This window comes from the organism of the source record quoted next, unplaced genomic scaffold (genome assembly GCF_019419815.1).
Source record: "Pyrus x bretschneideri cultivar Hongxiangsu unplaced genomic scaffold, Pyrus_bretschneideri_v1 Contig24, whole genome shotgun sequence".
Lineage (NCBI taxonomy): Eukaryota > Viridiplantae > Streptophyta > Magnoliopsida > Rosales > Rosaceae > Pyrus > Pyrus x bretschneideri.
In genome coordinates this window covers 5,464,270-5,476,173 of record NW_025999546.1, presented here as the reverse complement: position 1 = coordinate 5,476,173, position 11,904 = coordinate 5,464,270, and the positions used below count along the sequence as shown (strand labels likewise).

Sequence of the window (11,904 nt, the reverse complement as noted above, 5' to 3'; positions counted from 1 at the left end):
TCTAAAAGAAATGTATCTCAATATCACATATGACATTGTGTTGTTGATTTCAGATATCGAATGGTCATGCTCGGTGTGTTGCTATGTCTCGTTTCTCTCAATTGAGAGTTTGAAAGATAATAAACCCGTATCATAAAAATTGTTCTCGTCTAATTTGAAAACAAAATCTCTCCAAACAGAAAATGCCATACCTACCAACACAACACGTTCTACAAGACACCTGGGTGCCCATCAGATTCCCAAGTCCATTGCGTGGCACCGGTAGCACATGTTTTTGGCTGCTACCCTGGTTCGTTGGGTAAATGCTCAAGGCCTTTGGTGGACGAATATAATTAAAAGGGACCCAACGTGGCCGGTTTGTATAGTGAGACCCATGGGACACGCTGCTAGCCCGACACGTTGCGGTATTCATATAGGTACAAAAGAATGCGGATTCTAGCTGGATTTTTTGCGAAGATTCTAAAAATCTATGAATCATATCTATTCATCATACATTATAAGGTCAAATTTTTTTTAATTTTTTTACTTAAAATTAAACATTATTAATATTCAATAAAAACTTATTATATAATGTATGATGAACAAATACGATTTAAAGATCCTCAAAATCCTCACAAAAAAGATCCGAACATGTTGGGTTACAAAATCCTCGCTGGCCAAGCTTCCATACTTCTCTAAAAATGAAAAATGTTAGGGGAAAATCATCTATTTGGACTACATTATTATAATGCGTCACAAACATATAAAATAAACTTGTTAATCAAGTATTTAAATAATAATTTAATCATTAACATTTATATCCTAGTGTTTATAAAAAATCTAAAGAAATGATCTTTTTAAGATTACTAAAGTTAACTCATCATCCTCAATGATAGTAGTGTTTACCATTTTATTTATTATTGTTGGATAAGTTAAATTTTAAGATTTGTAAAAAAAAAATACTTCTTGTTTAAATTTTTTTCAGAGTGGAAAAATAGAATATCGAAAAAAACTTTACCTGCCTTTGCCTACTAGTTGGAGAGCAATTGGTGTATTGCCCAAATTACCCCTGCACTTATTTTAATCATCTTTTTTTCTTGTATATGTAATTGCAAAAATTAAAAAGTAAAGAAAAATTGAGAAGCAACAATTATCCTATTTTTTTTTTTTCATACAAGTAACATTTCTATTCTGAAATAATTAAGAGGATGAGACGTTTGAACCTGATACACAATAAATTTAAAAAAAAAATTCTAATTAACATAACAATTCACCACTTGTAAGTTGCAACAACAATCCTAAAAATTATGAAAAACTTAAGAATTTTTTTTTGAGACAAATAAAGAGTTTGCTATATATTCGCACCATTCATTTTATTAATTTCTCACTAATAGGAAAAGAGGGATTTGAACTCGCAAAGTTAGCTATTCAAGACAAATTAAAAAGAAATAAAATAATTGTTATAACCAATAAAAAAGTTGATTCAACATCGCTGTTTCCATTATTTATTTATTTTTTATCAAGTAAATAAAAAAAACCATTAAAGACAATGATATATTTACATTAAGAGATGAAGGCAACGACGCAACTATACCAGACTGTTATATATGCAATGCTTGTTTGGATAATTCTAACAAAGGTGTCACAATCACAATTAGCCTAAAACATAGTTAACTTATAATTATAAATAGTAAAACAAAGTCTATTGTGACAAAAATTAAAGATTGTTGATGCATTATGAGAATTAGTCATTTATAATAATTTGATATTCAATTCGTTATTCCAATAATTAATTTTATATATATAACAAAGGGTAAATTACAAGGAAGGAAAGGGGGAATTGTAAGGCTAATTTGGTCTAGTCACCCAAACTTCTCCCTTCTTTATTGTCTTTTGCCTTGTCAAACTTTTCTGTATAGTTTAAACTAATAAATATTAAATTTATTTCCAAGAATAATATTTTTTAAAAATATATCATATTTTTAAACTGTCTCTGTCTGCGTGACCTTCCACTGTCTCTCTTAAGGTTGCAGAGAGAAGGAAGAGAGAGAGAGACAGATAGCGAGAAGAAAGGAGAGAGAAAATGAGACTTGCATCGACGACTTCCAATCCCTGAAATCAAAGTTTCTTCTTCGGCTTCCTATCTGCTACTTGGCTCACCACTGTAAGATTTTCCCTCCCAATTTTCCTCAAATCAATGTTTCTGCATGCTTGAATTCTTGTTTTTGTTAGAAAACTCCTTCTAATCTCTGTTTGGTCAGCGGGAAAATTGTGGAATCACAAAGAAAATTATATGAAGTTTCGAGCTTGGGGTTTGGATAATGAAAAGGGCTTTCAAGTTTCCACCTTTTTCCTTTTTTTTTTTTTTTCTGTTTAGTTGCATTTTTGTTTAATTGAAACAAGGGGGATTGCATGTATTGAAATTCCGGTCCCTAGATGTAAAAGGTTTTGAAAGTTTAGTCAGTTTAATGGAGTGAGACAGAATAGTGTATTTAACATTTGTAAATTCGAAGCTGAGTTTAGAACGCTCTTTAAAATATCGGTATTAGTAGAAATATCGATACTAAACATTGATTTTAGACGAAATATAAGAGTTTCTCTAATATTTAACCGATATGTCGAAAATACCGACAAAAACAATTAGCCGAAATTTAAAAGTTTATCTGATACGAGATGAAGTTTAAACTTCATCTCCTTTTCATATCTTTCTATGATTTTTTCTATATTTCCAAATATCTACCGTATCAAAGAAAGTTTAAACTTCACCCTCTTTTCATATCATTCCCTGATTTGTTCGATATTTCCAAATATCGACCATATCAAAGAAAGTTCAAAAACTGGTTTAGAATACATTTGAAGCTGTAAATTGCATTTGATTGAAGTTATAATTGCATGTTAAGGACAGACTTCCTTGCACTCGCAGTCCCGAGTTCGAATTTCTTCCATACGGTTTTTCGACTCAAGTCTTTTAACCGCTGTTTTTTTTTTTTGGGGGGGGGGGGGGGTGCGCGGCATAGGACCTCCAACGTAGCATGGCCTACGTACGGTATCACAACTTTGATATCTAGTATATATAAAAAGAAGAAGAAGATATAATTGTATGTATGTTAAAGATACCAAAATTGATTGATCAGGTGCTTTTTGTTTGGTATGTACTTATTTATATGTTTTGAGATTGAGAGAGAATTGAACTGTTTAGAGGGTTGGACAACAAGTGTGGAATTTTGTTGGGTTTTCATGAGGACTTACAGAGTACTGTCGAGGCATTAAATTTCTTTCCGTTGTTTCCTTTTGGCTTTAATATTCATTATCTTTGGGATATCCAAGTTTGTGATTCATGATTTGAATAGGCGACGATATACATGCGAATGTTGCATGTGCTTTAATATTTGTTTATGCATTACGTCTTTTACAGTAACTATATTTGCACAATTTTCGTGTTTGTGCGTTAGTGTCTATATTTCTCAAGTTCATGATCGGAACTTTATGATAACCTTAAAAGAAGGGCTGGTTGCGATACCTCATCATGCCGCATCAACTCTGTGCTACTAATATTTAGAGAGTATTTAAGAACCGGGAGTCTAAATTTTACTAGAGTTAGTACTTTCAGAAGAGGCCTGGGGTCATCAGAAATAGAGTCAGTCTGTCAGAGCGTCCCAGCCCATTTCCTATGAGTCAATTGGGGGAAATAGTTATAACAACTGATCCCTGCCAATGAGGGAAAAAGTGCGAACCCTCTATGCTATGGGTTAATGGATGTGCGACGCCAGAGGTAAGCCTCCTCGATTGGATAAGCTAAGATTACCTATGATGGACATAGCCAAGATTGTTGTGGTGATTGGAAGACTGGTGAGAGGAACACAACGTCATGTGTTATGCCCCTTGTTGCCTAGTAAAGTTGAAGGGGAAGTGCCATGCATGTAGCTTAGTATCTCAAATAGTTAGAGACCGTGTGGACCTGTTTGGGTTGGGTTAAGTTCAGAGGGAACAACTTCTAACCATGTGGATTGAACTGTTGTTCATGGGAAGTAAATGGTTACATCTCAATTCACAAAGACCCACCAATTGTTATGCATGTGGTTTTCTTCCTGGTGCAAGTGCCAATGCCAAAGAAGGGAGGTTGTGATACCCAGAGGGAGAATCATGATATCTGTGAAGTAGGGAGGATTGTGAATCCCCTGAATCACATTGGGTATGCAGTAGGAAGATCTACAGTGTGCAAGTGACGCTTAGGAATCCAAATGTGAATTGGAGTTGACATTTTTGGGAGACGCCTCCGGCTGTTACAACATTTGATTGATGTACTTATGCCTAGCTTTGTCCTCAAGAAATTTCTTAAAAAGCTTATCAACTAGGAATAATATGATTTAAATGGAACATCAATCTTTACCATTCTGTTCGAGTTGTTTTGCTGAATTATTTTGTGATCCATTTATGTATTTTTCAATTACTGAATGTCAGCGGTTTTGGTTTCTTGCTTCAGATATGATTTCTTGAATGTGCCCCAAGTGGATTTATGAATTGTAGGAGTTGTCGTTTCCTTTCTGCCATGACAGTTGATCAGTACTTTCTTTTGGTTTCTGTCCTCATCTTCCTTACTTTTGTTATATTTGTTAAACCCATGCTTATATTCTTCTCAGGAGAAAGTGGTGAATGATGCCAGCCAAATCTAAAGATGAAGATCCGCATATAAAACATGGTGCTCAGACTGTGTTGCAACCTATCTACTCCCAACCTTGGTGGCGTGGAGGGGGGAATGGTTCAGCATCATCTTTGGTGGATCACAGTAATAGTATGGTCATGAATGGAGCAATGCAGGCACAACCTAACGCTAGGCTGGACGGTGGTGGTGCCAACTTCCACAAAGAATTGCGGACAACAGTAGGATTACAGCCTGGTAGTTACTTTTTTTAAATTATCATATCCCACGGGAAATTTCATGTGAACTTAGTTATCTGGTGGATAAATAATTATCATCACGACTATGGACTACGTCTGCTTCACATCTTTCCCTATAACATTTATAGCATTCTATCTTCTTTCATATGTTCAGTCGACTGCTATAGACTTACGTGTTAATGTGAGTTTCGTTTTACTCAGATGGGAATAATGGAAGTGAAAACCAACATATCAAAAGCGTTTCGTCGTCAGTGGTTCCTGCATTGGGTGAACACGTGGATCCAAATTCACAAATGGAACTTGTTGGCCACTCAATTGTAAGTTCTTTTTCTTTTCTTCTCACATTCTATGCATACAAACCTTACAACACACAGGAAAGAATCACAGACATACGAAGAACAGGAATCTGCATCCATTACCACTATAGGCGTTCAAATTTCTTCTGGAAAAATGTCTGCTGTTCAATGAGAAGGTTTAGAAGTTTATTAAACTTGCAGGTTATGTCATCATATCCGTATTCAGATCCACAATATGGTGGGATGTTGACTCCTTATGGGCCACAAGCTGTGGTATGCAATCCGCAACTGTTGATATTGTTTTAGTAGCATAAGTTGTATCTAAGTCGGCAGGAAGTCTTCACTCGTCAATGATCTATGCCAGTTAATCGTAAATGTAGGATTTCCGTACTGCTTGTTTAAATGTGTTCAGAATGCAGGAGGAAATGAGATACATTTTCATATCAGTAGGGTTCGATTAGACTACTAGCCTAAACCGAACTCAAACTGCTATCTGAATTTGATAAATTCGTCAATGAAAAACCGACATCCAATCATCAATTAGGGAGCAACCAAACAATTTCCTTGTGAGGACCACGATTAATAACGTAGATATATGATGATAAATTATAATGAGAGACAATGAACCATCACTGTCTTGAGTGACGAATAATAATCAGACCATTCAACTAGAGAGAAAGGATGAATGAAAAAGGACGCTGGGTAACAATATGATAACATGGTGTCGGATAACTTGCAGTCCCACAGAAAGAACAATTTTCTTTAGAAGACTAGGTGATGCTCTGGATACTAAGTTATTTTCTGTCGGGTATGGTACTATTATATACATGTTTGGTCTTCATTGTTGTAGTCAAACAATAGATGCAACACTTTCACTTTCTCGTCTTGGATAAGCAATAGGATGAGTATATTTGTAATGCATTGAATTTAATGTTGAGAAAAGTTCTGGTTTCTTGTCTGATGGTTTTTAGTGTGATGCCAGTTGCCTCCCCACTTCTATGGTATGCATCCTGGTAGAATGCTTTTGCCCCTTGATATGGAAGAGGAGCCTGTGTATGTAAATGCAAAGCAGTACCATGGTATTTTGAGACGAAGACAGTCACGTGCTAAAGCTGAGCTTGAAAAGAAACTTATAAAAGCTCGAAAGGTAAATGATTTCAATTTTTCGTTCTTTCAAACTGCAGTAGAATTTGGTAGCATTAGACATGCACATATGTGTGGCCATTCTTACCATTAGACATGCACATATGTGTGGCCATTCTTACATTCATGGGGAGTTGGGTACAAGAAACCATCTAAGATGATGAAGTTTAATGAATATGTAGGTGGTCTGGATTTTATGGAAATAATCTAATGTCTTTAAGGTGCAAACAAATATCTTCTTCTCCCTTCAATAAATTATCAATTGATTTGATAATATTTACAGCCCCGGAAGTTGGAAATGCAGAAATATCTATAGAACACTGGTAAATTTGGAGATGTATTAGTGGAAATATTGGTAAATGTTGGTACGTAGCAATCATATCTGACTCATTTTCACAGATGTGGATTTGTCCATGCATGTGAATTGGTGATATCAGACTAATATCAGCGATACTCTGAATGAATGTCTTTCATTCCATTTTCATATTATCGCCTACTTTTTAGAAACATATTGGTGGGTATATAGATTTCGTCACTCCAGGCACGTGCTTTAGGATTTGGGCTGTAAAGCCTTGACGGTACGTGGTGGTTCCTTTAGGTCTTAAGTTCATACAGCCACTTGATTTGATTCTTCTGCTTGGTAATTGATCCTTTATGGCTTGATTGACATATGATTTTATGTTCGTTGTACAGCCTTATCTTCACGAGTCTCGACACCTACATGCATTAAGGAGAGCAAGGGGCTGTGGAGGCCGCTTCCTGAATACAAAGAAACAAGATGCCAATAATGAGAATTCCTCGTTAGAAAAGGGCATGAATTTGGATGGAAACCATTCAGGCCAATCCGCCAAATCTGGTTTTGATTGCTTTCCAAATACCAGCAATGCGGATGTTGATTCCTCAAATGTCCAGCAAGACGGATCAGGTCCATGGTTCAGGACACACAACCACCACACACGCTCTAATGGTAATGGCACCGATCGTGGCCCATCATCAGCATACCCTTCTGCGTTTGGTGACAGCAGGGAAAACATGCAGTTGAAAGGGTCATCTCGTGGGGCCATCCCCAGTAAATGAGATCCCTCTACGAGGTTTGATACTCCTCCTGGCGTAGGTTTCAGTTTGTATGACAAACCGTGTTATTATTTGTTCAACATCTTGTAAATAGAGGCTTATATCTTGCAGGTGAAGCTCAAGGCGTGCACGGTCTCTCTTGGGGGAAACCCGGCTGTGCAATGTCTCTATCAGGCAAATCATTCTTGGCTTTGGTTACTCTGTAACTATTGGAGTGGTGCGCAAGTCGATAGGCGGTCGTCTTCAGACTGCCATCACTTGTGCACTCATTCCTGTTGTAGAAACAGTAAAGAAAGGCATCAGTTGGGAACTTAAAACCAGAAAATTAGTTATGAATGTGTAGATTCTAAACAGTGCCGTTGTGTTTCGATTTTCGAATGTGTGTAGTGACTTCGGTTTCGGACAAAATTTAGGGTTGTGGTACCTCTTGAAAAGACTTTTCCCCATCCCTGGAGGGGAGAATTTGATCTGTGTTTCTAAGTGTAGCTATTGTTCTATTTTATGCTTGATTACTATCTGATTTTGTCAAGGGTCCAACTACTTAGGCAGTATTGGTCTTGATTATTGTCTAATTAAGTATTTAATTGTGCAAAACCAAACTACTTTCCACACTTGTGAATAGAGGGAGCTGGGGTGTTTTGAGTAAATTTAGTTTTAGCATGGGTGTTGTGAGTAAATTAAGTAGAGCTTTCTATTTTATAGAGTGATATTTCAAACTATTCTGATTTACAGAAATATAAAAGGTCAAACAACTCAAACTTGGTGCAAGATAATAGATACATTGGTCTGATATAATTTATTCAAAAATATTGAAAACGTAAATTCTTGGAAAATTTTTAATGGTACATAGTATTGAATAAAAAATTTAATGGTTGTGAAAATTCAAATTTAAATGCTAAAACGCTCGTACGATCTAAATCTTAATAAATGCCAGCCCAAAGTGAAGGATCTCCAATGCATTGGAGCACGTGAGCCCAAGTCCAACCAGAACAAAAACCCTAACATGAACACCATTGTAATGTAAAGCCTCCCTCCGCCTCTATGTCTCTCTGTCTCTCGAAAACCATGTTTCTGTCTGTAAAAGCTTTGTGTCTTTCGACGTTTCGAATGAAGTTGTCTGGTTTAAGGATAATAATCGCACACGGAAATGTCCCAATGATGAAAGATTTAGTAATCTGAGGAGGATGCATGCAATTTGAATAAAAAAGAATGGCTGGTGCTCCCTTTCTGCAGAGAGGTTGAGGAGCCCACTCTTTTACTCCTTTCATGCTCTCCAGGTTGAAACCAGGCTTTCCTGAGGGATTTTCTTTCTTTCTTCTTTTTTTTTCCTCAAATTTTTTCTTCAATGGTAATGCTTAAATGTTAGATATTTTGGTTTCTTAAAAAATTGAATCATTTTTGTTTGAGGTCTTTTAGTTTTTTATTTCAATATTTTCCTGTTTTTATTTTGACCTTATTGTTAAAATTTAAAATTTTTAAATATTTTTCATTATTTTTTTAAATAAAAATTATATACTATTCAATAATTACATGAACACATTTGTTAAAAAAAAAAAAAAAAAACTAGATTAACAACTTTTACTGTTTTAAAGTAAATCTCAGAGACAACCAATAATAACAGCCCTATTTAAAATTCAAAAAAATAAAAATAAAAAATTTGTTACGCAACTTCGCCATCCAGTTCATTATAGCAACTGCGATTGAAGTGATTGCGGCAGGGGATTTGGTGGGCTGAAATGGAAGCTCACGGGTCGGGGCTGCGGCGCGTGTTGGTGTTCGGCTTCTGTGTCGTCGGAATTTGGGCTGCGTATATTTACCAAGGCGTTCTTCAGGAGACTCTGTAAGTCTTCTCTTTCTCTGCACTTGGGAATTTCCCAGATCGCGCACCCCCCTTTTGGGATTCTTCAGCTCCTTAAATCGTCTTCGAAATTTGCAGACTTGGTTGTCGACATTAATCGAAATTGGTGATGTCTTGATCTTTGGTTTTAGGTCCACGAAGCGATTCGGGCGAGATGGACATAGGTTCGAACACCTTGCAGTCTTGAACTTGGCTCAGAATGTGGTCTGTCTAATCTGGTCGTATATAAGTAAGCTTCAATCTTTCTCTGAAAACCTTGAATTTCTTGTAATGTTGATTGATTTGAGCTGAAAAATGCAATTGGGAGGATGGTAATATTGTCTATTTGGTTCTTTTGAACAGTGATAAAGCTTTGTTCTAGCAGCAATACTGGAGGCGCTCCTATGTGGACGTTCTGGAGTGCAGGGATTACTAATACGATTGGACCCGCTATGGGGATCGAAGCGTTGAAGTACATCAGTTACCCGGCTCAGGTTTGCGTTCCAATTTTCGATTTGATCATGTACCTGTAACTCAAATGGGCAGCATTAGAGAATATGGTTATGAACTTATGGTCATAGGAAGAATTGATGATTATGTGCTTAGTTCTAGTTAACTGGATCAGATTTTCTTACCGGTCTAGTGAGCTAGGAAACTTACGATTGTCATAGATGTAATGGAGTAGTTTGATTTCCTCTGGATAAACTTCATTGGCAAAAAAAAAATGTTTAAGGACCCATTAGCCGAACTTCCATGCAGCCAATAACATTATTATTTTTTGGATAAATTCTTAGTTGAGTTTGATAGGATGTTGAATTGGTTGTTTAAGGGATGATAAGAATAGATTTTCGTGAAAAGTTTCGTTTTTTATTTATACTTTTGGAGTAAATTCCAAATAATGGATCTATAGTTTTCGAATATTAAAGCTGTTTTTTTTTCTTCTACTTGCAGGTCTTGGCAAAGTCCTCAAAAATGATTCCAGGTCATTATTTACCATTATTTTCCGTATCTTACATATGCAAGAATGTTACTCATATAAGTTCAATTAAGATTGTGAACTATCATACTGATTAGATTGCCTTTGAATTTCAATAAGAAAAAGGAAGCATATTATTGTAATGGGGACGATATATGGTTTTTACATGTATGCAGTGATGCTGATGGGTACTCTAGTCTACGGCAAAAGATACAGCTTTCCTGAATATGTTTGTACTCTTCTTGTCGCCGGAGGAGTATCCATATTTGCACTCTTGAAGGTGAGGGATGGTGTGGGCGTGTGTGCTTATTGAGAATGAAACAAGAATGAAATAATTCTTATCTTTTGTCTTTCAATTTTCCTTATAAATTGTACTTGATAAATTTCATGCTACCCATACTTATTTTGTTGCTTTTCTTATGTTATTCCGTTTGGGTCGATTTCAGACTAGTTCAAAGACTATTAGCAAGTTGGCACACCCAAATGCGCCTCTTGGATATGGACTATGTTTCCTCAACCTCGCTTTTGATGGATTCACAAATGCTACCCAGGACTCAATAACTGCGAGGTATACTTCAGAAAATCATCATCCTTTTTCTACCATTTAAATACTGGTTGATTTTCTGCTATTCACTCACAGGAATCTTAACATTATTTAAACCACTTGTCAACATTTTGCAAATCCCACCCCAAATTGTCTGTTGTTGACTGTGTATGAAAATCAGCTTGGACTTTAAGTTCGCTGGAGGGAATTTGTGCTGATAGGAATAAAATTTATGAAAGATGTCAATCCATCTATACATGTGAAACGATATACGGTTCAGTCTTAAATGTTATGGCTTTTGATTTTGCTTAGGTATCCAAAGACGAGCGCTTGGGACATAATGTTAGGCATGAATTTGTGGGGTACCATATACAACATGATCTACATGTTTGGCTGGCCTCGTGGCAGCGGATTTGAGGCAGTACAATTCTGCAAGCAGCATCCAGAAGCGGCTTGGGACATTTTTCGCTATTGTCTGTGTGGTGCTGTTGGACAGAACTTCATTTTCCTAACCATAAGTCGATTTGGTTCCTTAGCTAACACCACCATTACCACAACCCGCAAGTTTGTAAGCATCGTGGTGTCTTCGGTGCTGAGCGGCAATCCCTGTCAACGAAGCAATGGGGATCAGTTGTCATGGTATTTTCCGGGCTGTCGTATCATATACACCACAAGTGGAGGAAATTGCAGAGAGCTCCACAAAAGAGAAAGCCAATGTAACCACAATTAATTTTCAACTTATATTCAAACGCCTTGCAACTTTTGTAATGTAATTGAATAGACCCTTCACATCTATAGATAACCCACGATTTTTCCTCATTTATGAAGACTTGGTACCCTTTTAGGCTTTTTGCCATCTCTTGTTGTATACCCTCTTTTAATACGGTAAAAAAGAGATGCGTATACAACAAGAGGTGGATAATTAAGAGTTGTAAGCAACAATCACAAGAGGAGAGACTCAAATTAATCACTTAAACATGTTGCTAACAAATTCGACTGCCATCGACATTGCAATCATTAAAACTGACAGAGGACGGAGTTGGTGTTATTTTAGGTGCGGTAGAGTTATAGTTCTCCAATCACTTTTCTTAATTCTCCCTCATCTAATATAATACCAATTCCGTCCTCCAGAAAAAAAGGAACCCTATGCGAATGA

At 36.4% G+C, this 11,904-nt stretch overlaps 2 protein-coding genes across 2 annotated transcripts; both read left to right on the top strand.

Annotated features, from left to right (window-relative positions):
* The first annotated feature begins 1,985 nt into the window (after window positions 1-1,985).
* LOC103945884 (nuclear transcription factor Y subunit A-1) lies at window positions 1,986-7,920 on the top strand. Its single transcript, XM_009356479.3, has 7 exons — window positions 1,986-2,143; window positions 4,620-4,876; window positions 5,080-5,195; window positions 5,376-5,447; window positions 6,157-6,321; window positions 7,011-7,408; window positions 7,503-7,920. Exons 2-6 carry the CDS (start codon window positions 4,633-4,635, stop codon window positions 7,392-7,394), a joined length of 981 nt encoding a protein of 326 aa, XP_009354754.2. The 5' UTR covers window positions 1,986-2,143; window positions 4,620-4,632; the 3' UTR covers window positions 7,395-7,408; window positions 7,503-7,920.
* Window positions 7,921-8,944: 1,024 nt separating this feature from the next.
* Window positions 8,945-11,567, top strand: LOC103945886 (UDP-galactose/UDP-glucose transporter 3). The gene is given in 8 exon segments (XM_009356480.3): window positions 8,945-9,231; window positions 9,381-9,478; window positions 9,592-9,722; window positions 10,180-10,210; window positions 10,381-10,484; window positions 10,651-10,772; window positions 11,061-11,353; window positions 11,356-11,567. Coding segments are annotated over 8 exon segments (996 nt in total). The 5' UTR covers window positions 8,945-9,127; the 3' UTR covers window positions 11,469-11,567.
* Window positions 11,568-11,904: the final 337 nt, after the last annotated feature.